The sequence below is a fragment of the Mandrillus leucophaeus genome, unplaced genomic scaffold (assembly GCF_000951045.1).
Source record: "Mandrillus leucophaeus isolate KB7577 unplaced genomic scaffold, Mleu.le_1.0 Scaffold377, whole genome shotgun sequence".
Classification (NCBI taxonomy): domain Eukaryota; kingdom Metazoa; phylum Chordata; class Mammalia; order Primates; family Cercopithecidae; genus Mandrillus; species Mandrillus leucophaeus.
Window position 1 is genome coordinate 717170 of NW_012103998.1, and position 27957 is coordinate 745126.

The 27957-nt window shown below is 37.9% G+C and overlaps 1 protein-coding gene across 2 annotated transcripts in view; it reads left to right on the forward strand.

Annotated features, from left to right (window-relative positions):
* The window catches only part of LTA4H (leukotriene A4 hydrolase), a 47680-nt gene that overhangs the window by 13928 nt on the left and 5795 nt on the right, over nt 1–27957 (forward strand). For both annotated transcript variants that reach the window (XM_011990305.1, XM_011990304.1), the window contains exons 2-15: nt 5460–5590; nt 7082–7202; nt 10085–10153; nt 12364–12468; nt 13447–13499; nt 15369–15441; nt 15704–15844; nt 17039–17062; nt 17508–17578; nt 18934–19045; nt 19631–19775; nt 20775–20878; nt 21754–21824; nt 24603–24657. In XM_011990305.1, the coding sequence (XP_011845695.1) occupies nt 5460–5590; nt 7082–7202; nt 10085–10153; nt 12364–12468; nt 13447–13499; nt 15369–15441; nt 15704–15844; nt 17039–17062; nt 17508–17578; nt 18934–19045; nt 19631–19775; nt 20775–20878; nt 21754–21824; nt 24603–24657 (1275 nt within the window). The remainder of the gene's footprint in view (nt 1–5459; nt 5591–7081; nt 7203–10084; nt 10154–12363; nt 12469–13446; nt 13500–15368; nt 15442–15703; nt 15845–17038; nt 17063–17507; nt 17579–18933; nt 19046–19630; nt 19776–20774; nt 20879–21753; nt 21825–24602; nt 24658–27957) is intronic.

Here is a 27957-nt window from a genome sequence, read left to right on the forward strand (position 1 = left end):
ACAAACTCTGTAACCATTGGAGTGAAGAAAGGTTGTAGATTCATGGAATATTATTCAGTGATTTTATCTGTATCATATAACCTATATTTAATGTTCTTGCTCAAATTGCCCGATAGTATTTGGTTTGTACCTTTCACCGGAAGAATTTCACAGAAGAGCATTTTAGAAATAAGTGGGTCAGGAAAAGACAGCCAAATTCGGCTTCTTCACCAGGGCGGGATGCTACACGTGTATTTTACACAGTATAGCATGGTGAAATCTACTAAAGCACATCAGTAAGCAATCAGATCAGATCGGGCAGATAAGAATTGGTGGGTTTCAGGCCTCTTTTTCCTACTTGTGTAGGAAAGATCTGCATTTTGATTTCATTAATATGAACTAATAAGTACTTAACTTTCTTACTCTTTGGCCTTCAACATTTTGCTAAACTGATTGATTTGAAAAATAGGTCGATTCCTCTATGTACTGATACGTAATCACCAAAAGTACTATAAGAAAGAAAGATAAGCAAGAAGGCATCTATTTCCTTGTAGATCGCACTTTGGTCTTCTTGAAGTACCATGCTATCTTTAATTGTAGTAGCAACTTTGCCTGGGCAGGGCTGAAGTCCTATTTCATTGCAGTTTCAAAACTAAACACCGCATGTTCTCACTCATAAGCCGGAGGTGAACAATGAGAACACACGGACTCAGGGAGGGGAACATCACACACCAGGGCTTGTCGGGGGCAGGGGCCTAGGGGAGGGATAGCTTTAAGAAAAATACCTAATGTAGATGACAGGTTGATGGACGCAGCAAACCACCATGGCATGTGTATACTTATGTAACAAACCTGCACGTTCTGCATGTGTACCCCAGAACTTAAAGTATGATAATAAAAAGAAGAAAAACCGCACTATGGGACTGCTGTATTTGAACATGTGTTTATGTGTCCTACACTCGAAAGTACTAGAGATTTAAAAGTTAAGCAATTCAGGAAACTTGTGTTCAGATGTGAATGATTCCAAACCAAAACCGAGGTTGCTAGTGGAAGAAATTTAAAGAGGTTTTTCTAATATATGGACAGCAAATTCTTCCTTGAATCTTTAGCTGCAACATATATTTCGGAAGAAATATTCCAGTTAGTTTAAGATATAATAAAACCTTGACTAAGCCCCAAACCCACTCAGAGCTCTCAGTCGACTGGAAAATTCTTGCTCTTCACCTTCATTTTAAAAAATTAAATTATAAACTATGCTGAAAGAAATGAAAAATTTTATAGCTTTTTGCTTCTTAGTATGACCTCACGCTTACCTCTGTTTTGTAAAATAAAAACTTAAAAAAAATTATTTGAAGTTCAGGTGTACATGTGCAGGTTTGTTATACAGGTAAACTTGTGTCATGGGGGTTTGTTGTACAGGTTATTTTGTCACCCAGGTATTAAGCCTAGTACCCATTAGTTATTTTCCTGATCCTCTCCCTTCTCCTACCCTCCACCCTCCAGTAGGCCCCCGTGTGTGTTCCCCCCGTGTGTCCATGTGTTCTCATCACTTTTGTAAAATAAAAACTTTACCTCTATTCTATAAGTAAGCAAGAGTCAGGATGTTTAAATTTTGAGAAGAATGTCCGAATCTAAAAATCTGCTCATTGTTTTCACATTCCCCAAATCTAGAGAAAAGTAAGATTTTAAAATTGTGATTTCTGGTTGGCATGTCTGTGTAGCAAATTACAGCCTGGAATTATAATAATGTTAGATGTTATATAAGGAAGGCAATTTGTAGTACAAAGTGACATCTGTTTATAATTGCTTATTTATGACAAAAGCCTTAGACCAGGAGCTTAACCTTATTCATTAGTTAATTAATATTTACTTAAAGTTAACTTGTTTCTTTCCTCGACTAGATTGTGGACTCTTGAATGTGGAGACTGTGTTTCATAACTCTTTGTATCTCAACTAGTATAGTCTATGTCTGGCATGTAGAGGACATTCAAAAGGTTAATTAATGGATGATTTCAATTAGAAAACAGATTAGAAAACAGTGCCTAAGCCTAACATGGGCTACATTGGTAATAGTGCCAGCTGAATTTCAGAGGTGAGATGGGAAGACCCAGTGCCAGTGCTGAGTCAGGAGAGGTATCATGTCTTCTCTTCGTCTCCATTCTTGGAGTCTGTGATGTTGAGGAATGCTGAAGGAGCTTTAATTGGACAAATTCTCAGCTTTCTAAAATTCTTTTCAAGTTTTGTTTTACTTACACTGAAGTTTGATCCTCCAAATTTATGATAACTTTCAAACATTTTTTTTCTTTTCACTGAAACTTTCAGAAATGTTTAGGTATTCTTTTGGTTAGTGGCTCGAGGTTTTAGTGCCATGGCCAAGGCAGAAGCCAGCAGTTAACAATAGGGATTTATGACTGCAAACCATCTTGTCTTCACTAAGTAAATGGCTCAACTGGGAATCAAATCAAGGTGGGTTTTTAGTTTTAGTTTTGTGTTTCACACATAAACCTATGCTTTTTTTTCTTTTCCATCATATCCTTGCACATAGCAGGTAGAAAATGTAAATACAGACATCGTAATGAGGCATAAAGCTTTTTTTTAAAAAAACTCTCCTTTGTTCTAGAAAGGATTGAGACTGCTTGAAGCAACATATATAGTATAAGATTAAAAATAATTAAATAATTCGGAGGAAGAGAGAATAAGGATAGGAGAAACAAAATCCATGGCATAAAGCCCTCTGTACTTTAAAAGAAGTGGGCCACAAGGTTGACATGGAGCTTCCTACCGGGCTGTGCAAAAAAGGAATCAGATATCTATTCCATGGCAACTGACCAGCTACTGAGAAGTACACATGTTTTTTGAGGGGATAGAGGTACTGTTCAAAGAGGATACTGTGAAACATAATAAATTATATCCTATCATTAGTAAAGCTGTTGATGCTTACCACATTTCTTAAAAAGTACTAAATCCAACTTGTCAACGATCCAGTTTTCTTTTTCTTTCTTATTACAGTTTTTGTTATTTTTTAAAAATAACATCACTGAAAGAAGGGGAATTTTAAAAAGTAGTTTGCAAATGATAGTTGAGGCTTAGGACTTGAGATATACAGCTTAAACATTGCGTTTTTGTTTTCTCTTGGTCTAGGACCTGCTTCATGCATTAATTGACACCTAGTGTTTTTGGGGCAGAGTGCTAAACCCTGGGAATACAGACTTAAGTAACATTCTCTGTTTTAGAACCCTTAGTCTAATGGAAAAAGAAACCATTATAATGCAGTACAGTAAATATTATAGGAAAGGCTAGGGCCAACTGCTGTAACAAACACAGGGGATATCAAAAGGTTTCACAAAAAATAGTTGTCACCATGAAACTATTCATGATTCTAAACAGATTTGGAAAATATAGGCAATATAGAAAACAGGATATGTTCCACTGGGAAATGACCCAGTTAATTCATCTATATGAGCATGTGTTGTTATAAACACAAGATACTCAAATCAAGTTTTTAAAACAAGTTAGCTATTCTGAATAGCTATTCAGAACTAGGTACTAGACTGTGAAGAGACTAGAGAGGTACTAGAATATGAAGGAGTAACCGTATTATTTTAAATAAGATATAAACCATATCTTCTACTAATTCAGAGTAAGGATAACAGATGACGTACCCCCAAAAGAAAGTAGCCTGAAATAATTGGCCGTTAGGAGGGAAAAAGATGGTACTCTCATAACAAATTTGGCTGCTCTTAAAAAAAAGTAAAAGAAAAAAAGGAAAACAAACCAAGATGGAAATTTCTTCCTAAACAAAAATTGTTGACTCCAGAGAGGTGGGAATAAAGTTTAGTGATTGTCCTTGTGATGATTTCTGAGCTTATCACACATGGTTAACTAATATAAAAGCGGGGCAGCTGGGAAATGGCTGGTTCTTAGCCTTACATGTAGCCAAGCCAAATTTCAGAAAAGGAAAAAAAATAATGCCAGAGGTAGGGAGATCTGATAGAAAGCAGTTCTACCAGTCCAGGGCCCGACCTGTGTTAGTAGTGGAAAGAAAGGAAAGGTATGAAGACGTTGTGAAAGAACAACTTTTAAGTGGCTGTGTGGGATTGGGAAATGGGATCAAACCTTAGGGAACTGGAAGAGTTCTTTGAACAGAATCAAGAAATCTGGGGAGAAACCTGATTCAGGGAGTATAAAAGTCATTTTTGGAATTTTTAGAAGCCTATTCAATGTGTGGTGCTATGTCCCATGGAAATGTTGAGCAGACAATTAGACTGAGGTCCTGGGGAGGGAATACAACTGTGGAACTAGAATGGCAGGCATCTTCACAGAGATACTAGTGGAAGATGTGAGCATGAGTAAGAGCTAGGGAGTGAAGGATATGGCAAGAAAATCAAAGGACCAGGGCTGGAACACTGGGACATATCCATATTTTTGAGTTGGAATAAAGGAGGGGAAAGGAAAACATTAGACAAGGCAAAGAAGAGAAGGAAGGGGTTTTAACCAGATGACATGTCCGTAAGGGCTGTAAGTAGATAGAGGTCAAGGTTATTGAACAGAAAAGACTTTGTTGATCAGGGTAGGGGCTGCCCTTTCAGTAGCAAAGTAGCTGGAAGCCCGATGGAAGAAGGGGAAAGGGAGGATGATGGATGAGGAGGTAGAAGTAGCAGTCATAGCAGTCATAAACTCCCTTGGAGTTTAAGGAAGGAAGGAGGAAAACTAGAATAGTTAGTGGGTAGATTCATCAAGCAGAATTTTGTTTCTGTTGTTAGGAAACAGTCTTGTGATATAGGAAGGTTCAAGATTCTAGGACAAGAGATTAGTTGAGAGATAATTAAAGAGTATGATTTCTAGGGCTCAGGATTTTGTGGATAGAAAATACTCTGACACTTGTTGCCACTCCTTCATGCCCAAAGCAGTTGTCCTTAATTGGCCCTGGCAAGTAGATATGGCCTCCCAATCCTCTGCAGAATCATTTGGTCTGAGTTGCTATAACAGGTTGGGCTTTTTCTAGATATACAACCATAGTGATATACAGTCTGCTGATTTGCTTAACGAACATGAAGTTTGAAAGTACATGAGAGTTGGCCTACACGAGTTCTAGGAGGAAATATATTGTGTAATGTATTGAGGAGCCAGAGTGAAAGAAACTTAAGTTATAGGTAAAGTTTTTCATAATAGAGAAAATTTTAGGAGTCAGAAGCAAACATATTTTGATTTAGATTTGACTTTTACTTAAAGCCCAAAATTTGTGTGACTGTCCTAGGGTTACTTAACAATATGTATGCAAATCTTAGAACCCAAAAATTTTCAGGATGCTTAGAGTCTCAAAAAATGAGACCTAGACTAGCTTTTAACTCTTTACTTCTTCTAATTTCACTCTGTATTTTACTCTCCACAAGCAACTAGTTGTTGTAACCTATATCTAATACAAGTTTTTTTCTGATAAATGAAACTATTTTCTTACTATTTAAAAATATTAATTTTAGGTTTTGGATACAAAGGACCTTATAATAGAAAAAGTAGTGATCAATGGACAAGAAGTCAAATATGCTCTTGGAGAAAGACAAAGTTACAAGGGATCGCCAATGGAAATCTCTCTTCCTATCGCTTTGAGCAAGTATGAATGTTATGATCTTTCTCTTTTACAGCTAAATAATGGGGAAAAATATTTTTAACTAATTAAAATATCTTTTCTTTTTAAATTTTAGTTTGTAAATATGTAACGATTGGTACACTACTTCTCCTCATCTTCTGTTCAGATTAAAGTTGATACAGCAGTTAAAATTATATATACTTAAGATACTAAAAATGTTGTTTGTATATAATACAACAAGGACTTGGGGAACTGTTAGTTTTTACACAATTCATCTTTTTACTAATATCTAGAGTATGGTGGGGGCATGCCATCCTAAGAAGGCATTTCAAGATAACCTGGGCAGCTTTTACAAGCTGCACATTCCTTGCCCTTGCCCCAGAGGCTAGCTGCATTTATTACCGGGACAATGATAATGCCAAAGATAGAACTGTTACAGTGCAGCAATCTTGGGATAAGTGCTTTAAATGCATTCTTGTATCTAATCCTTACAGTAACCCTGCTGGTGTAATCTACACTTAAAGATGAGGAAAGGGAACCTTAGATAAATAACTTATTCAAGAAAGTGGCAACCAGAATTGTCATATTGGGAGTATATGTCACCTCTTGATATACTGGGGAGGGGAAAAATGGTGGAAATTATTGGCCTAGAACAAGGGTGATCTACCCCAGTTGTTCAGTGGCCAGTGTTTTCATGCTTTCTCTTTCCCTTTAAGAGAAGGGAAACGCTTAAGTCTAACTTGTGAGGTAGATGGTATTCACCCCATTCTACAAGGAAACTGTGGCATAGGGAGGTCAAGTAATTTCTCCAAATTTACGGTACCGGTAAGTGATAGAGTCGGGATTCGAACACGCTGGTCTTAAAGCTCTGCTGTTCCCTTATTATCAGTGCTTCTCAAACTCTCTGGGGTAAAGGACCAATTTTTATCCTCTTCAATCTGTCATAGACTGATACTTTTATAAAGTGCAATAAAAATGAAATATGAGGAAGAAGAGATGAAATACAAGCACACATTTTTTATTATTAGATTCAACAGACATAAAAATGACTCTAAAAGTTTTGCAATGCTGACTCCCAACTTCTGGTCTTGTCTTGTCCTGGGCCAGTAACAGTTTGCAGACCAGCACTGCTCTGTGTCATGCTGTGGCACCTGCTGCTGTGGTAGTTGAAGCTCCAAAATGATTTCTTTCACTTTTCCACTCTAATAAAAGATTAAATGGTATCACAGATGCAAAGTACGTGACACATAATGGGGTACTCAACCACTGTTAGTTGCCATTACGCCTTCACTAGCAGTTAGCCTGGGAGAGGTAAAAGGACCCACAGGCTGGCAATTAGGTAGGAAAACTGAGAGGAGACTTACCCACTGAGGATACGGCATTCCTAGAACTTACTGTCAATCAGTGATGAGAATGCATGCTATGTTATTTATATTACTCAGTGTGTGTATTACGAGTTTAAATTTTCACTAGGTAGAATCATACTCTACTAATATATTTATTTGTTTCATACAGAAATCAAGAAATCGTTATAGAAATTTCTTTTGAGACCTCTCCAAAATCTTCTGCTCTCCAGTGGCTCACTCCTGAACAGACTTCTGGGAAGGAACACCCATATCTCTTTAGTCAGTGCCAGGTAAAAAGGATTCCAGAATGATTTCTGATGCAGAAAACTCCCAGCACATAGGGTTGAATGAAGCAAAATGAACAGTGGTTTTATGGATTATGTGGGTTTTACCTAATATAATATATTAATTGATCTATAAAAACATATAAGATAAATTATTTATTTTCATTTTATCTTTCACTATTAATACACTCATGCATTACTTTAAATAAGAAGCTTCTTTCAGTTGGGAAATATGTCCACCTAGATTGGACTTTCTAGGCCTGACTTAGAACTTGGCGGAGAGTAGGTACTCAGTAAATAGTCATAAAATGAAAAGAAAAATTAATAAATAATATGTACTGGTTATGAAAAATGCTAATAGTAAAGAAATGGGAAGTGAAAGATTTAATTTCCAAACCTTTTCCAGACACCATTGCCCAGAGGTAACCACCACTGAGTTTGGAATGTAACTTTTCCATATTTTTCTTACATTTACAAACATATATATCATATCAATATATTAACTGTACCTCTGTTTTCCATTTTAAAACTAAAGGTAAAGAGCCATACGATTAGAGATAACCTGTCACAAGGATAATGCTTTTCAAACTGTCTTCTGAAAGAAAAAATACCTACTTTTCATAGCAATCAAATAATGTACAATTAAGAGAACTGACTTCATTAAGCATTTGCTCTATTTCCAGGCATTGTGCTAGATTCTTTACATGTTTCATCCCTCCCAATATTCCTGTGTGTTAGGTTCAAATTTCAATACAAGTCCTTTTAAAAAAGGAATTAGCATATGAATCAGACCTATTTACTTTCTATGGCCACTTGAAACATCTTTTTAATCTAAGAAACCCTCAGTTTAATAATCTAGAAGAGATGAAATGTTATACGTAAGAGTGTACAAATTGCACAATCTCTATCTCATGAATATCTGATTTTCAGGCAGTATTTCTTAATAGAATGTCTATTAACCAAAGTTGGCAAGAAATGCAAGATTTGTGAGTCACGAAAATGTTAATTTTGAATATATTATTCCATTTCTTATTGGCAGCAATGTTGGGAATACGGGAAACAGATTTCAGCTAAATTAATAAATTATTGCAGCTGATAGAAAACATGTAGACATGATTTTGTTTGATGAAGTTGCTTACGGTTGTTCTGTATGCGTATTTGCCTGGGTTTGGCCTTATCCAGTGAAATGCATTTAAAAACCCCTTTGGTATTGCCATGTCACCTAACTAGAAACCATCAAGGAACTCTCGAGGCATGGTCTTGGAACTCTATTTTGGGAGAGAGAACCAGGTGGCTTTGCTAGTCCTATTTAATCCATCTAGAGGTCATTTGGGAGCCTATATCTTTGGAGAACTTTCTGGAACTAAAATGAAAAGACCTGGAGTTTGGGGGTTTTAAGAAAGCTTGTGGTAGAATGAAGTATGTTTAGGATTTGTAATAGCTTCAGAGAAGGGGTTAATATCAGAATTCCTTTGAGTTAGTAGACTATCTCAATGAGGCTGGGTTTCCATTCCATTGCTCACCAGCAGTAGACAGACTTATTTGTACACAGACTGGTTATAAGATTGTAGGTGCTCTTTTTTTTTTTTTTTTTTTACTTTTGAGACAGGGTCTTGCTGTGTTGCCCAGGCTGTAGTGCAATGGTGTGAATTCGGGTCACAGCAGCCCAGAACTCCTGGGCTCAAGCGATCCTTTTACCTCAGCCTCCTGAGTAGCTGGGACTACAGGTGTGCACCACCATGCCCAGCTAATTTTTTGTGTGTAGAGGTAGGGTCTCACTATGTTGCCCAGGCTGGTCTCAAACTCTAGAGCTCAAGCAATCATCTGAGCCTCCCAAAGTGCTGGGATTGCAGGAGTGAGCCACAGCACCCGGCCTCTGGTCATACTAGATGGAACCAATGTTAATAACGATTGGTGTGGCAGTAGAGAAACACTTTGCATATGATATGAATGAAGATGTCTAGATGGTATTGAGAGAGACTGTTCTTTCTCCTTTCTTTGCTTCTTTGTTTGTACTTACAAGGTTTGCTGCAAGATTGAAGTGTCAAGACTACAGCAACATTTCTCAGGCTGTGTTCATTAGAACACTGGCATCCCATTAGCTGTTAAACCAGAGAGAAATGGGTTTTGTGTTAAAATAAGTGTAAGAAATCAAACAGATTTCTTTATTGTAGGTCTGTTCAGAGCCTTCAGGAGGCTAATGTTCTCGTGGCTCTGCAAGACAGCCGTGCAGTATGCCACACTTCTCAGGTCTGTTTTGCTACAGAGCCCTTTTTTCTCAGGTTTCTAAAAGCTTCTCACTGGGCACTATTGTCGCCCAGAAGATACAGTAGGAAACACTGCTTAACAGTTTCTCCATGCTTCAACTGAAATGTGAGGATTAACCATAGATTAAAGTGGAAAATCTGATTTTCAAAAGTCCAAGAATCTGTTTTTGGACTTTAAAAGATCCCAAGAAGCCAGGCGCGGTGGCTCACGCCTGTAATCCCTGCACTTTGGGAGGCCGAGGTAGGCAGATCACCTGAGGTTGGGAGTTCAAGACCAGCCTGAACAACATGGAGAAACCCCATCTCTACTCAAAATACAAAATTAGCTGGGCGTGGTGGTACATGCCTGTAATCCCAACTACTCAGGAGGCTAAGGCAGGAGAATCGCTTGAACCTGGGAGGCAGAGGTTACAGTGAGCCAAGATTGCGCTATTGAACTCCATCCAGCCTGGGCAACAAAAGTGAAACTCCGTCTCAAAAAAAAAAAAAATTCCCAAGAAATGAGACCTGTTTTTATTTTTAAAAAAATATGTCTCAGAACAATGCTGCAATTTTTAATGATTTCTTAATGCCGTATCAGAAAGATAAATAGCTATTTCTTCCTGTTTCTCCCTTTTTCAGGCCATCCACTGCAGAGCAGTCCTTCCTTGTCAGGACACTCCTTCTGTGAAATTAACCTATACTGCAGAGGTAAATATTACAAATTATTAACTGAATTAAATGATGCATATCAGTAAATATGGTGTAAATGATAAGCAGAGATGATAATTGAATTCCTAGAGCTAGAATTATTTTTCTTAATGAAATTCTACCTGAAATATGTAAAAGAAGAGGCTGTGGCACTCATTCTGAATCTCTACTTTAAAGGCAGTTTTAAACATTTTAACTGTGAAAAAAAGGAAATGGAAACCAATCTGACTTTTAAAAAGGAATTCAGGGCCAGGCGCGGTGGCTCATGCCTGTAATCCCACCACTTTGGGAGGCCGAGATGGGCGGATCACGAGGTCAGGAGATGGAGACCATCCCGGCTAACATGGTGAAACCCTGTCTGTACTAAAAAAATTACAAAACATTAGCTGGGCGTGGTGGCGGGTGCCTGTAGTCCCAGCTACTCAGGAAGCTGAGGCAGGAGAATGGCGTGAACCCAGGAGGCAGAGCTTGCAGTGAGCTGAGATTGCACCACTGCACTCCAGCCTGGGAGACAGAGTGAGACTCCGTCTCAAAAGAAAAGCCCCAAAAAACAAAAGAAAAAAAAAAGGAATTCAGAATCCTGGATTTAAAAATAAGAACTTAGGAACAATTTTTACTTAACTTTTAAAAGTTGACATTTGCAGGATTCAAGTTTCTATAAATGCATTCTGTAGCCATATAAGCCTAGTGGGCATATATTCCAGACTTGTCTGTATGCAATTCCAACTTATTCCCTTGGTGGGTACTGCTAATCCTTTTTGGAAAAGGTGGACTGTAATTACTAAATAATCACTATCCCAGATGCTAGACCTACTTAGACCAAGCAAATAGAATGAGGACCAACCCGTATTTATGGGGCCTTCTTGCTTCCCAAATAATTCCACAACCAAATTACACCTAGGATAGTGCAATGATATATTATACTTGGAGGCAAAGAATCCCAGGGCTCTGGCTCTTCTCCACCACTTAATAACTGTGTGAAGTCCCAGCTACTTGGGAGGCTGAAGTGGGAAGATCACTTGAACTCAGAAGTTCAAGGCCAACCTGGGCAACATAGCGAGACCCCATTTCTAAAAATATAAATAAATAATGATGTGACCCTTGAACAAGTTTTATGACCTCACAACCTCAGTTGGCACATGTATATAATGTATCACCACCTGAATGAAGGGAGGTGGCTGAACCAAATTATTTCCTGAACACTTTCTTGCTTTAGAATCTATAATTGTTTTAGCCCTGGTTCAGGAGTTTCTAATTCTGTGCCTGCCTCAGTCATAGCTTTGAGTCCTGAGCCATGCAAGAAGAACATGAAAGTCTGGCCCCTGCTGGAATGTATTCTTGCTTGATCATTAATACTTGGGAGAGTCCTTTATTCTGGCATTTGTCAGAAATCAAACTTTCAGAATCATGGAGTTAGGATACACAGTTTAATGACCATATGGTTTGCCCCATAGGGGTCTTTTCCATATGGATTTCCAGAGAAAATTATTTGACAGTTTTTAGCAATAAATTTTAGTTTTTCAGTTACTACTTTTAAAAGGTTCCTCCATTTGTAACTCCAAGTGTGTGTTTTCAAAACAAAATTGTTCAAAACCATTCTGTCCTATAGTGAGTATATAACATCCTTTTGAATCTGTTTTGTAAGTGTAGGGGGAGCAGGGATGGTGGCTGCCATTGCTAGGGATGGTGCTGGGTTCTTTACTTATATTATTTATTCCTTGCAACAAGCCTTTGAAGTTTTACACTTACTTGATGGGGAAACTGAGGCTCAGGGGTATATTTATTTGCCCAAGTTTGTGCAGTTAGTTATTAGGTGGCAGAGCTGGGATTTTAATCCAGTTTCTACCAAAACTCTGCTCTTAATGTGCATGGGTGAATGGATAGAAATTTCACATTCACTTTTAAAGAAACCAGTTTCCTATATTGCTAATTTTATTTACAAAACTGATATGTATATGTGTGAATGTGTGTGTATATATATATTTTTTGTGTTTATATATATGTGTGCATATATATACACATATATACACATTGTGTCCATGTGTGTGTGTGTGTATATATATACTTTTTGTATATGTATATACCTTTTGTGTTCATAGTCTGTTTATTAGATAGTCAAGAAGGGGAGGAAAAGGTTATTTTTACATATATAGTTTAAGACACACAGAAGCTTTTATTTATGACTAGAAATGATTTTTCTCCTTGATTAGGTGTCTGTCCCTAAAGAGCTGGTGGCACTTATGAGTGCTATTCGTGATGGAGAAGTACCTGACCCAGAAGACCCAAGCAGGAAAATATACAAATTCATCCAAAAAGTAAGATCCTAGGGTCTAGATTTTTGTTTTCATTGGCGGTAAACTACAGTTAGCTTGTACACATCCAGAGGGCAAACTTACTTTTGAAATATTTCAGAATTTTGAGAACAGCTTTTGGTTTTTGTCTTCTTCATTTCTTTTTCTTTTGTGCTTTTAAAGGGTTTTGTTCTACTTACAGATTGTTGTATTGAAGAGAGGGTTTGCTGTAGAGACAGAGTAGGGAGTGTGCCTGTTTTCATTTTCCCTCACTCCAGTCAGGGGCTGGCTTCCTGTTCTTTTGTGTTCTTACGCATTCACCTGCCCTGGTACTACAGTGGGGGCAAGTGGCTGTTGAGAGTGTTACAAAGGGAAGAGTCAAGACCAAAAAAACCACTCAATTACCGTCCTGGTCATTAGACATGTATCTTTGACCTTCAATGTGTATGCATGCGTGAGAGTGTGTGTGTGTGTGTTTTCTTAATTGACCTCACAATGGATAATTTGACTTCCACTGCAGCTTCTGTGGTTCCAAGCTCCCATAACTTTGGCATCTACTTATTGCCGGGTTACTCTGTGTGTCTCTACAACATGCCAATAGTGCTTTGAAACATAAAGGAATAAAAAAAGAAAACCAAAACCTTTTAAAAGTCACGAGGAAAAAGGCAAACACATGGGGAAAGCACTTCCTGTAGGTTACTTTTTGAGAAATGCTTAAAATGCACCTTTTAATAGCATGTGTGATCTTGTTTTTCACGTGTGAGAAGCTTTTTGTTCCTAGCAGAATAAAAGGCAAATAGATGTTTTGAACAATGTTTTGTATCACAATTTCAAGCTATATGTTAAAGATGAGAACTATTTCAGAAGTATAAAAGCAAAGTTATCACTACTAATATTAGGGGATTTGAAAGGGAATTTACTTAAATATGAATTGTCTTACTGTGTAACATTTGTGAACACTAATGCAAGCACGTGGTGTGTGTGTGTGTTTGCCCTCTTTAGGTTCCGATACCCTGCTACCTGATTGCTTTAGTTGTTGGAGCTTTAGAAAGCAGGTGAGCTTTTGGAAAAATTTTCAGGTTTGTGGAAAGATCAAAACTGAGGCATCTTGAACCTCTCTCAAGGTTAATTGGTCGATCATTTGCGTATTTCTCAAGATATCGAGCTGAAAGCTCTAGAAAAATTCAAATCTAAATATAAAATATAGGCAACAAATTAATTTTACATTTAAAAATCTTGACCAGTTACCCCTTAGATTTTTCAAGTATTGTAAAATGAGCGTGCTCTTACCTTTAGAGATCTGAATTCTCATGTAAGCTTGAACAGGTCACTCTCTTAATCTCTGTTTCCTTATCCTTGAATTTATAATGTCTGACTTTCTACCTCATAGGGTGGTTATGTGAAACAAATGAGATAAAATATATTAAAGCACTTGGAAGCCTACAAATATTACATAAATGTAATATATTTTATTAATATTTTACCAGTAGAGTACCCTTCCTCCTTCTTAATTTTTTATTCACTCTCAGTTTTAAGCACACTTAGCGGTTTTTAAATGTGCAGTTCAGTAGTGTTAAATATATTCACATTGTTGTAAAACAGATCTTCAGAAATTTTTCATTTTGCAAAAGTGAAACTCTGCACCCATTAAACAATAGCTCCTCTTTTCCCTCACCCCCCAGTCCTTGGTAATGCCCATTCTATTTTCTGTTCCTACGAATTTGACTACTTTAGATACCTCACATAAGTAGAATCATACAGTATGATTTTATCTCTTTGTGTCTGGCTTATTTCATTCAAGGTATAATGACCTTAAGGTTTATCCGTGTTATAGCATCTGATAGTATTTCCTTCATTTTCTATTTGTTTCTTCTTATATAAGAGTATTCAACCTTTAAGTGCATAACAAAGTTTATACCCATTCCTGTTCTAGAATAATCTTGTAGAACAAGATTATTGGGCTCTGTGGCTCACGCCTGTAATCCCATCACTTTGGGAGGCCAAGGTGGGAGGATCACTGGAGCCCAGGAGTTCGAGACCAGCCTGGGCAACATAAGTGAGAGCATGTCTCTACAAAAAAATCAAAAATTAGTCGGGCATGGTAGTATATGCCTGTAGTCCCAGCAACTCAGGAGGCTAAGGTGGGAGGACTGCTTGAGCCCAGGAGGCGGAGGCTGCAGTGAGCTGTGATGGCCCCTCTGAACTCAGCCTGGGCAACAGAATGAGACCCTGTATCCAAAAAAAAAAAAAAAAAAAAAAAGGCTGGGTGTGGTGGCGCACACCTGTAATCCCAGCACTTTGAGAGGCTGAGGTGGGCGGATCACGAGGTCAGGGGATTGAGACCATCCTGGCTAACATGGTGAAACCCCATCTCTACTAAAAATACAAAAAAAAAGAAAAAATTAGCTGGACGTGGTGGCGCGTGCCTGTAGTTCCAGCTACTCGGGAGGCTGAGGCAGGAGAATGGCATGAACCCAGGGGGGCGTAGCTTGCAGTGAGCTGAGATCACGCCACTGCACTCCAGCGTGGGTGACAGAGCAAGACTCCATCTCAAAAAGGAAAAAAAAAAAAAAATAGAATAGTTTCTTATGAGTTGTGACTGGGTTTCTATAGTTATGAAATTGAGAGATGAAATGAGACCCTCAAGAGGTCTTACAAGAGGCAATAAACTAATTGGGGACACTTTGTGTCCTGGTTTTTTTCCTTTGGCCCAGCCTGTACCTCCTTAGAGAGCTGCATATCTGTTGCTGCATATACAACAGCAGGTTTGCAGCTCAGGCCATGTAACCTCATCCCTTTCCCATAAGCACATGGTAAATGCACTCTCACTGTAGAGGTTTGTCTACAAGACATTAAATACTTTTTAGAACCAGACGAATCATTTGCTGTGAATTTCTTTTTTATTAAGCTTTTTAATCTTGCAGGCAAATTGGCCCAAGAACTTTGGTGTGGTCTGAGAAAGAGCAGGTGGAAAAGTCTGCTTACGAGTTTTCTGAGGTTGGTCATGTAGTTTTCCTTTGTAGTCACCGTGATAGACAGTAGATTGAAGATTTTGAGTGTGAAATGTGATGGTTTTAAGTGATACCGGGAAAGAATCAGATTGTCTTTTATGTAGATGTGCAGTTGCTACGTTCTTTTTATCACTTTCATTTAAAATTAGAGTCATTAACTTGTAACCTTCATAGAAAGCAATATACAATTTTAAGAAATGTACAATGGTGATAATTAAGACATACAAACATATGTGTTGATTTTTCAGACTGAATCTATGCTTAAAATTGCAGAAGATCTGGGAGGACCGTATGTATGGGGACAGTATGACCTATTGGTCCTGCCACCGTCCTTCCCTTATGGTGGCATGGAGAATCCTTGCCTTACTTTTGTAACTCCTACTCTACTGGTAAGTGTAAATATTTCTTCATTTGAAATTGATGTCTTTCAAAAATAAACTTAGCTAGAAAAAACCTTAAGAGTCCTAATAATACGTATATATATGTAAAGAACCTTAGAGTCCTAATAATGTGTATATATATAAATCTTTTCACTTGTTCATGTTTCTAATTGTTCTTGTTTCTAATTGTATTGTTTATTGTGGTTATCACAATCTCGTTTTTTTGTTGTTGTTTTTTTGAGACAAAGTCTTGCTCTGTTGCCCAGATTGGAATGCAGGGGCGCAATCTCGGCTCACTGCAATCTCTACCCTGGGTTCAAGTGATTCTCCTGCCTCAGGCTCCTGAGTATCTGGGACTACAGGCACGCACCACCATGCCCAGCTAATTTTTGTATTTTTAGTAGAGAAGGGGTTTCACCATATTGGCCAGGATGGTCTCGATCCCCTGACCTCGTGATCCACCTGCCTTGGCCTCCCAAAGTGCTGGGATTACAGGCATGAAGCACCGCACCAGGCCTCCATCTCGTTTTTGAAAGGAAAATAATCTGGCCATTTGAGGAAGGAGAATATTATGTTCACGGTATTTGGGGATGTTGAGCATGGGGGTGCTGTGTAACAACAATTCATTGATAAATTATGTATCCAGACAGACTATATCAATTACACTTGGTGTGTAGGTACAATTAAAAAAAAAAATCAGTACACCATGTATAGGAAAGGATTAGGGCCATAGTACACTGCTATGTTTAATATGCCTGTGAGCTACTTTAAATTCTTCCTAGAACCTAAGTAAGTGATGGACTAGCAAAAACATAAAGGAAATACAGCACAGGACACATAGGACCCTCTAAAGTTTTATTAAATATATTTTGGGTAATAGGTGAGAAAGAAAGTGAGGGGTAAATAAGAGCAGATGTAAAAATGGAAGTAGAAGAAATGTTTCATGGAAGTTAGACACAAATAGACTGGCTTTCATTGTATTGCAAAAATTCCCTAGAATTAGGGCAAGAAAGAATGACGCTAATTTTTAGTTCTGTATTTTTTTGTTTTTTCAATTAAGGTCTCTTTTACCTTCTTTGAAGTGCTGTAGTAGAAATACAGTGGACCACCAGTGCCAGTATGCTAAGTGTTTAGGTAGGCAGTCTTTTAGATAGTCTGTAATTTGATTACTAAAATACTAAGATAATTTTCTTTTTTTTGTAGGCAGGTGACAAGTCACTCTCCAATGTAAGTTAAACTTTTTCATTATGGCCTTATCTTCAAGAAGTATTACTTCAACTGATTTTAAAATAGCCCTCGTATTTTTATGTTAAAGAGATGGTTATAAGGGACAATTTGGGGACTCTTGTCGCATTATTATATTAACAATTATATTTAATAGATTTAAGAAAAATTTATGGTTTGATCTTTTCATATATTTATGAAATATTTTTAATGCAGTGATGTATCTATTTAATATTTTCTAAGTAATTTTGTTTTCTAATTACTTTATGCCACATTTGAGTGTATGTGTGTGTGTCTTTGGTTAAGTTAAAGATTTTGCTGAACTGAATAACTCCCTGAATACCTCAGCTAATGTTTTCAAAAAATTGAATAACATGGAGTGTTTAGAGAATGGGTTGTTTTAGGTTAAGATAATCAGTCTTACTATTAATCACACTGTTTTCTTTAGGTCATTGCACATGAAATATCTCATAGCTGGACAGGGAATCTAGTGACCAACAAAACTTGGGATCACTTTTGGTAAGATTTTTGTTATTATTTCTTTATTGGTTCTTGTTACTGACTTTTTTTTCCCTGCCTCCTACCACTCTGAATTGTTTTGTGTGTATCTCTTGGTTTTCTTTGTTATCATCTCTTTGGTAGGCAAGAATTTTTTTTTTTTTTTTGAGATGGAGTCTCACTTTGTCACCCAGGCTAGAGTGCAATGGTGCGATCTTGGCTCACTGCAAGCTCTGCCTCCCAGGTTCAAGTGATTCTCCTGTCTCAGCCTCCCGAGTAGCTGGGATTACAGGCACGTGCCACCACACCCAGCTAATTTTTTGTATTTTAGTAGAAATGGGGTTTCACCGTGTTGCCCAGGCTGTTCTCGAACTCCTGAGCTCAGACAATCCACCCGCCTTGGCCTCCCAAAATGCTAGGATTACAGGCGTGAGCCACTGCGCCCGGCTATTTTTTTTTTTTTATTGGAGACAAGGTCTCACTCTGTTGCCCAGGCTGTAGTGCAGTGGTGTGATCTCCACTAACTGCAACTCCAGGGTTGCAATCCTCCCTCCTCAGCCTCCAAAGTGGCTGAGACTATCGGCACATGCCACTATGCCTGGCTAATTCTTGTATTTTTTATAGAGATGGGATTTCACTATGTTGCCCAGGCTGGTCTCGAACTCCTGAGCTCAAGTGATCCGCCCACCTCGGCCTCCTAAAGTGCTGAGATTACAGGCATGAGCTGCCACGCCCAGCCAACAAGGATTTTTTTTTTTTTTTTTTTGAGATGGAGTCTCACTGTCGTCCAGGCTGGAGTGCAGTAGGGCAATCTCTCTGCCTTCCTATTCAAGCGATTCTTGTGCCTCAGCCCCGCAAGTATCTGGGACTACAGGTGCACGCCACCATGCTCAGCTCATTTTTGTATTTTTAGTAGAGATGGGGTTTCACCATGTTGGCCAGGCTGGTCTTGAGCTCTTGACCTCAGATAATTCTCCCACCTTGGCCTCCCAAAGTGTTAGGATTACAGGCATGAGCAACTGTGCCCGGGCAACAAGGATAGTTTTAAAAAATTCTCTAACACTTATTACAGTGTTAGGTTCAGTCTAGGTGTTGTTTATCTAGTTCCTGATGAAAGTGGGGAAAAGTTCCACACTTTTAACATATGGACATGCAAGAGCAGAACCAGGGCTTAACTTTCTGTGCTGCCATCTGCTGGACTGGGCTTCCCATTGCTCTGGATTGACTGCCTGGGAGCCAGAGTGGGCTTAGAGTGTAGTGGTCATGCCTTACAACTGCTTTCCTCTGTAGAAAAGCCAAAAAGAAAATATCTTGATTGAAATATCTTTTCTTCTCAGCTGTGTCCGTGTTTTTATTAAAAACATTTTTTTTTTCAGGTTAAATGAGGGACATACTGTGTACTTGGAACGCCACATTTGCGGACGATTGTTTGGTGAAAAGTTCAGACATTTTAGTGCTCTGGGAGGATGGGGAGAACTACAGAATTCGGTAAATGAGTCAAAGTTTTAAAAACCTTCATCCGAAGTTGTATAGGTGTTAAAAACTGAGTTTTTATGAAAGCATCTTTACTGTGTAGCAACCAAAAAGTCATTTTTACAAGTGTGGAAAGTGAAGTCGATGCTGATATAACACTGTATTGATCTGCACCATTCATTGTTCTATGTAAGGTAGTTTTGATGACTTGGTCTAAATAGGGAGCTATGGGACCTCACTGGGCCTTTGCTATTAACATGGCTGTTTACTATGTTTGAATTTTATTTGGTATATTTATGTCATTTTTAAGCGTTGTCTCCTGAAAGCCAAATTTACTGACTAGGCATTAAATCATTTTTCTAGTCTTTTTATAAGAATAAAGCCTGTATTATTGAGCAAGGAACATCAGAGAATGTTGTGTAAGTAAGCATTCTATTAAACTTCCAGAAGTTTATGCCAACATGTCCTAGTATTCCAGTCTCCAAGTTTTAGATTCTCCTAAAGTTACACCACTGAGTGAAGTAATACTTCTTATTAGCTTATTTGTGTGGTGATAGCAGTCTTTCTATATGTTTCTCCATGTTATTTCATGTCTTGCAGGTAAAGACATTTGGGGAGACACATCCTTTCACCAAACTTGTGGTTGATCTGACAGATGTAGACCCTGATGTAGCTTATTCTTCAGTTCCCTATGAGAAGGGCTTTGCTTTACTTTTTTACCTTGAACAACTGCTTGGAGGACCAGGTAAGTAGTTGGTATTTTATGATTTTTGTTTTCTTTTTGAGGGCAATGTGAAAATTAGGAAGAATTGTAAACTATTGTTTTGTTCCATTTAATACTTCTAATTCATTCTGGATGTAGCTGCTGAAGAAATCTGTATTATTTTCTAAGTTATCTCTTGACTTAAAACCATTAATAACCTCTAAGGTTTAAATTATGCTGCTTCATTTTTTAAACAATCTCATCAGTTTTTGAAATGAGGATAATAGTATGTACTCCCTGAAAACATTTCTATGGTACAGAAGTTTTTAAGAGTAACAAGTGAGAGTCCATCAACCTCTTTCCATTCCCCAGGGGTAACCACTGTTAGCAGTTTAATGTAAATGGCTCCAGGTCATTTTCTAGGTGTAAATTAACAAACAGACACATAAATACATATAGTTATTTTAATTACAAAAAAGGATCATGCTATATATTGGCTCAACATTTGTGTTTTGTTTTGCTCGGTATTTCACATACACCCGTCTATGTCAATACATATAAATCTGCCTCATACTTTTTAATGACATCATACTATTTCACGATAAAGCTATGCTGAGTTATGTACCCATCCCCCACTGATAGACATTGAGGTGTTCTCCTTGGTTGGTTGACTGACTTGGAAGGTTGTCTGTCACCTGAATCCATTCTGCCTGTCCAGTCTTATTTTTCTTTCTAGTCATATGAAGGTTATAGCTTTTAGAACTTGGGTTATGCATTCCTTTTCTGTGTCTTCATGTGTTATCCCCTTACCTATAATTAGAATTTCTCTTCTCCCTTCCACTGAATTACATATATTCTTCAAGGCCCAACTTAAGTCCCACCTCCTTTTCTGAACATTCTTTCACTCTGAAAGTCCTCATAGATTTCCCTATTCTCTGAATGTTCTCTGTTCTCTGTGGTTAATAGTACAGTGCCAAACACACACACACAAAATGTCAAATAATTACCTTTCTATGAATTGATTTTCTTTTTTACTCTTAGAGCTTTTCCTAGGATTCTTAAAAGCTTATGTTGAGAAGTTTTCCTATAAGAGCATAACTACAGATGACTGGAAGGATTTCCTGTATTCCTATTTTAAAGATAAGGTTGGATTTAAAAACCTTTTCTATTTTTCATTCTCAATATATCTCTATTTATTGACTGATTAGGTTAACTTGAATTATCTAATAGTAGTATTGGTTCAGAACTTTTAGGACTCAACCTCTCATTGCATATTTTTTCTGTTTCTTTTTTTTTTTTTTTGAGACAGAGTCTGGCTCTGTCGCCCAGGCTGGAGTGCAGTGGCCGGATCTCAGCTCACTGCAAGCTCCGCCTCCCGGGTTTTCGCCATTCTCCTGGCTCAGCCTCCCGAGTAGCTGGGACTACAGGCATCCGCCACCTCACCCGGCTAGTTTTTTGTATTTTTTTAGTAGAGATGGGGTTTCACCGTGTTAGCCAGGATGGTCTTGATCTCCTGACCTCGTGATCCGCCCGTCTCGGCCTCCCAAAGTGCTGGGATTACAGGCTTGAGCCACCGCGCCCGGCCTATTTTTTCTGTTTTAAATGTGGTCTTAACCACATGAACTACCTGTAGAATTTTCCTGTTTCAGAGAGATCATCAATAGTATGGTTCAGAATTTGATTTTTTACAAGTGCTTAATTTTCCTGTTTTAGTTATTTAACAGCACACTAGTGATTAATATAAATTTTAGAAGATAAAGCTAGATGAGGTAATGGATATATTAATTAGCTTGACTTAGTTCATATTGAATATATATATCAAAACATCGCATTGTGTCACATAAGTATACACAATTATGATATATCCATTTAAAATATTAATGTTTAAAAAAGTGATTTAGAAATTATCTTGATTTGGCAGATTAGACAAAATTATATATCTAAGGACTTATAAGTTTAAGTTTTTTTTCCAACAGGAAAGGGCATTCTGTTGTAAACTGTGAATTCTTACTATTCATAGGTTGATGTTCTCAATCAAGTTGATTGGAATGCCTGGCTGTACTCTCCTGGACTGCCTCCCATAAAACCCAAGTAAGTAGTTGCCTGCTAATGCTTTCCTTCTCATTCTCCTAACTCCTAGAGAGCCTCAAAATATCTGAAAGAGTAGTATGCCTTTCTGAAACTGTTACTAGTTAATGATGAGAGCAGAGTTCTTAGGTGTTTTGGCCTTCACCCTGAGGCCAAAAGAATAATTTCCACAGTTTGCAAATATGATTTTTTACTTCAAGTAACTGAGTGCCTCCTTTCTGCACAAGGATGGTGAGGGATTTAGAAAATAAGCTATTGTATCTTCCTTCAAACTTCTGCAATAAAAATATTTTATAAGTATTATGTTAATTACAACACTTAGAAGTTATTATCCCCTTTTCCCAAGGAGGTAAGTTAGGATTAGCTAGGTAAAGTGGTTTGCCCTAGGTTGCACAGCTAGTAAGTAGTAAAAGTTGAGATTCAAACCCTGGCAGTCTTATTGCCTCCGGTATACTGCTTTCTTTCTTTTTTCTTTTTTCTTGGAAACAGGGTCTCACTCTGTGGCCCAGGCTGGCATGCAGTGATGTGATCTTAACTCACTGTAACCTCTGCCTCCCGGGCTCAAGTGATCCTCCCACCTCAGCCTTGCAAGTAGCTGGGACCACAGGTATGCACTACCACACCCAGCTAAGTTTTTGTATTTTTGCTGGAGGTGGGGTTTCACCACATTGCCCAGGCTGGTCTCAAACTCCTGAGCTCAAACGATCCACCTGCCTTTGTCTCCCAAGTGTTGGGATTACAGGTGTGAGCCACTGTGCCTGGCCTCAATATACTGCTTTTTTATACTGAACCCTCTCCTTCAATTGGACCTGAACCCTGGTCTTTCATGAGTTGTGTGAGGACACTGACCATGGCATGTTCCAGTCTCTTGTTGCCTTTCTTTTGGATCACCAAAATTGCCTACCAGCTTCTCTTACACTAAACAGGCCAGTTTAATTGATTTGCAGGGAGCAGCAGGAGAGAAGCTAGGAAACAAGATGAGGCCTGGTCACGTTTGTTTGTACAGCACTTTAAACAGCCAGGCTGAGAAGTGTTTGGTTGAGAAGTTACTGGGAGTTTTGAGTATGGAACAGATGTGGTCAGAGTGCCCCACTGACTGGGCAGTTCTGGTTATCATAGGCTGTGGTGGGAAACAGGAGCTCAGATAGGGAGGGGTGATTACAATAGAATGTTTCGAATTTTGTTTTGGAAACAGGTGGCACAAATCGTCAGTAAACCCTTTTAACGTTTAAAAAAGGTATCAGCTCCTAGCACTTCATTAAGAAGTGCCATACATTATCTCGTTAATTCTTACAACAGCCTTACCAGAGATTATGAGGACCTGAAGTAATAAAAAGGCAGTGGGAAAAGAAAGGCGTAACTGAGAGGAGAGACATTTTCGGGCTAGAATCTATTGGCCACTGATTGGCTGTGGTGAGAAAAGAAGAAATTAAAAATGACTGAGCAGAGATGTAGTAAAGATTCAGCTCAATCCAGCACACATTTATTGTCAGGCACTAATATGATGAATAAGGAACTCACAGAGCAAACTTGTATGTGTCAAGTAATTATAATACAATGAAAAGTATTTTTTAAAAAAATATTAAGTATTGCAGGTGAGGAAACTATTAATTTTAATGGTGATGGATTTGGACATTGTCGTGGAGATGGCTTACAAAGAAGAATACAAGAAGTAAAGTTTAGAACCTTAGAGGATCTTCATTTTAGAGCTGGGACAGAGGAAAGGTAGCAAAATAAATGGAAAACTAAAAAGAGCTTTCAAAGGTTAATTCATTAAGAAAGCTGTGGGAAGAAATAATTTAAAAGTGGTATGGAGAGTGGTCAGCAGTCTGGTGTGCTGTACAACTATGAGGAGCCTGAGAATAAAAGCATAGAATTTGGAGTTTGGAGTCTTTCAAGGACTCTAACTTCAGGGGCCTGATAAAGTCAAAAGACAGTTCCAGGAAGTTTAGGAGTGGAGAAGTCTCTGACAGTTGCTTTTAAAATTAGAGAAATCTGGGTGGAAAATTAGTTCTTCAAAAGTGTTTCTTTGATATCACCACTGCTAAGGGATCTTTTTTGGGCCTTGGTTCATTCTAGATCCCTTATGATTGCTTTCAAGTAATGCCAAAGTGCTGGAGGAACCCTGGAATCATTCCCGTACCCGGGATTCTGTAAAAGAGTATCTTAGAAAATCTCAAACCACAGAAAATCCTCTTTTGATAATGCTCTCATCATTTGTATATGATTTAAATATCTGAGTCTATCCACATCTCTCCATTTCTACTACCACTGTTAAGTTCAGTATCACGTCTTCACACCCTGGAAGATGGTTCTGGCACCCAAACTGTGTACTTGTATCTGTTCTGACTTCTTCCAGCCACTCTCCACACTAGAGCTAGAGTAAATCCATGAGAGCAAGGACTTTGTGTTGTTCATCTTGTTGTCTTGAGTGCCTAGAACTGTTCCTGCCATATAGTAAATATGCTCAACGGATTCCAACTACTTTAACATAGACTACTTGAGCACATGACACTCTTTTGCTGAGGTGCTTTGGCATTCTTTCTAAAAGATAGATGAGTGTTTCATTAATGTGGTATCCATTTGGATTTGTGAGTTCTTGGATGATGCCAGTAGTATGTAAGTTAGGTAAAATATTTTCTGTTTTCATCACTTTGGAGTTTGTTTTCGTTATTTAAAAAGGACTTTGAAATTTAAGTATGTACTGTAGCTTTAAAACTGCATTTCTGCAAAAGCATGTGCATTTTTATACAATTTAATCTTTACCTTTTATCTTTGCAGTTATGATATGACTCTGACAAATGCTTGTATTGCCTTAAGTCAAAGATGGATTACTGTAAGTAATAATGTGTGATTTTGATTCCTTTTTGAATTGTGCAAATATGTCTTTACTCATGAAGCAGGGAGGGTATTTAAATCACAAACAGTTATATTTGGAAAGGCTATTTGAAAGTCAGGTTTATCTAAGGTGTTATTGTATCTACTCTCAATATAGAAAATTAAGGGTTTGAGACAGGGTCTTGCTCTGTTGCCCAGGCTGGAGTACAGTGGCGTGATCATGGCTCATTGCAGCCTCAATCTCCTGGGCTCAGTCAGTCATCCCACCTCAGCCTCCTGAGTAACTGGGACTACAGGCATCCGCCACCATGCCTGCCTAATTTAAAACTTTGTACAAACAGAGTCTATGTTGTACAGGCTGATCTCAAACTCCTGGTCTCCAGTGATCCTCCCACCTTAGCCTCTCAGAGTGCTGGAATTACAGGCATGAGCCATTGTGCCCAACCTAGAAAATTAAGTTTTATGGGGGGAAAAAATAGATGTTAAAGGCATTAATCCTGATTTTTCTTGCTTCTTAACTCTTGAAAAAAAGTATGCAAAAATATTTGCATCTTACCTTTCTTCTTTTCCTTTTAAATCATTTATAAGATACTGCTTCCGATACAGCAATTTCACATACCAGGTACATCTAAAATGATCTTGGGTGACCAACTGCTGACTATTAGTGGTAGAAAGAATCGAGGCACTTTTGCTCTGTCAATAACTTTGTTCACTGTCTATGAAGCTTCTTAAAGAGGAGCTTCTTCATATATGTACTAAAATATAATCCTTTACTGAAGCCAAAGTAAGAATGTGCCCTCGATAATTCTTTAATGAAGAATAACAGAAAATTTAGAATACTTTTATTCGTATTAATTTGCAACAGATTTATAATGTTTTAAGTAATATCAACTTTTGAGTTCAGGGGGCACATGTGCAGGTTTGTCACACGTGCATATTGTGTGCTGCTGAGGTTTGGGGTATGATGATCCCATCACCCAGGTACTGACATAGTACCCAATAGTTTTTCAGCCTTTGCCCTGCTCCCAGTAGTCCCAGCATCTATTGTTGCCACTTTTATGTCCGTGAGTACACAGTTGTTTAGCTCTCACATATATGTGAGAACATGCTGTATTTGGTTTTCTGTTCCTGTGTTAATTCGCTTGGATAATGGCCTCCAACTGTGCAATCAGTTTAGCAATTGCCTTTTAAAACTTGTTTCTAAAGTTTACTTGACCATTATTTCTTCACATCTTTCTATATACAAAATGCTGCATCACACACTATGAAAAATACAGAGATGGACTTACCTTTGAAGCATCTATTGTTTAATTAAGACATTAGATTCACACAGAAATAACAAATGCAAAGCAGATCACGTGAGCCCAGGGGTTCGAGACCAGCCTGGCCAACATGGCGAAACCCCATGTCTACTAAAGATACAAAAACTAGCCATGTGTGGTGGTGCACACCTATAACCCCAGCTACTCGGGCGGTTGAGGCACGAGAATTGCTTGGACCCACGAGGCAGATGTTGCAGTGAGCTGAGATCACACCATTGTACTCCAGCCTGGGTGACAGAGCAATTCTCCGTCTCAAAAAAAAAAAAAAAAAAAAAAGTTGAGAGACTTTTGAAGTTTAATTTTATAACTAAGAACTTGAGAACCGATTAGACGTGGAGAAGAAGAAAAGGGAGTAGAAAGCTCCAGGTACTGGCAGAACATCCTTAGAGCCAGAAGACAGAAGAAAAACGAAATCAGGAGTAAGGCAAATCAGGAAAAATGGAACCAGAAACCAAGGGAAGCAACACTCCAATTTAAAATAAAATATAAACATCTTTTTGGAGACTTTTATAACAGCATAACAAAGATAGAGCATTACTAATTACTATTCGGATCTAAGGTCAAGTCTGTTTGTTGTGGATTTTTTTTTTTCCTTTTTTGGAAGGAAGTAATAAAATCTTCTAGTAGCTACCTATCAGAAAGGTAGGCTGGTTGTGTCCATAGATACTTCACCTGTCAATACTTGGCCTGGAATAGTGTTGAGTTTATATTGGAGGAATGGTTTCATTGTGTGCTTTTTCAAATAAGGCTTATTTCTGTCCAAGAGAGACATCTGGTAACACATCTTGCCACAGATAATGCTTTGTTCTTCTATAATACCTGTGTCTTGAACTTTATGTTTTGTGTAGTTGACAAACTTGTCATGAAGAAAAGTATAAGAGATTCCTGTGGGAAACAGGATTTTTTAACAGTGTGTGTTCGAATCCTCTGTTTTAGTTTGAAAAATGTATTCCAGCTTATTTGGTGCTAGATAAAACTGCTACTAATTTCTGCTCAAATATTCCTTTGGGCCCAGCAGTTAAGGTGGATAATGATCAACTCTTCAATATTAGTAGAAACAGGCAGTGTTAGAAACAGATTCAGGACACTGTATTCACTAGTGCACTCTTTTCCTTATGTATTTTATTTCTCAATGATTTGTCTTACATAGTAAATACATGCAAAAGAATATTTATAACATATTTCTAAGTGTAAAAAACAATTGTAAAGCAAGACCTGTGTGACACACCACTAGCATAGGAAGTCAAATCTTGCCGGTACCTCTGTAGCATCCCTCCCCATCTTATTCCCTTCTCCACCCTCCTTGCTGACCCATCCAAGTAACCATTGTCCTGAATTTTGGTTTATCATTCTCTTGCTTTTTATGTTTTTACAACATAAACATATCCTTAATTAATATATAGTTTAGATTTGCAGGGTTTTGCACAGAAAATGAGCTGGAGCTGTACATTCTCATATTAAGGATAAGTTGTAAAGGGAAAAGAAGTATTGCTATTAAGGAGAATTCTGAAGAGGGGAAGATGCAAAATATTTCTTTAAAAGGGTATATGCCTATGCATTAAATTTAGTGGAAGGATATATAGAAACTATGAATATTGGTTACTGAGGAGTAGTACTTGGAAACAGGGAGCAAAACCAAAAGAATTTTTTCCTTCTGTCCTATTTGATTTTTTAGTATTTGCATGTATTTCTTTTAAAGTAACAAAAGCCCTAGTTTAGAAGAATATAAAACTAGTTTTAAAATATTTTAAAATCCTTATTTTGATCAGCTTTATTTAATATTGCTTAATCGTCATCTCAAAGATTTTTGAGAGTAAATCCAAATTTGAAAAGTGCAGACTCATTTTTGTTTTTCTTAGATGGTTTCTAGATTGAGTGGGGAAAACAGAATATGTGGGGATGGAGGAAAACGTTAGTTTATGGTCTTATGAATTTATTAATGTAATATTTAAAAATACACAATTTCATTCTTTACA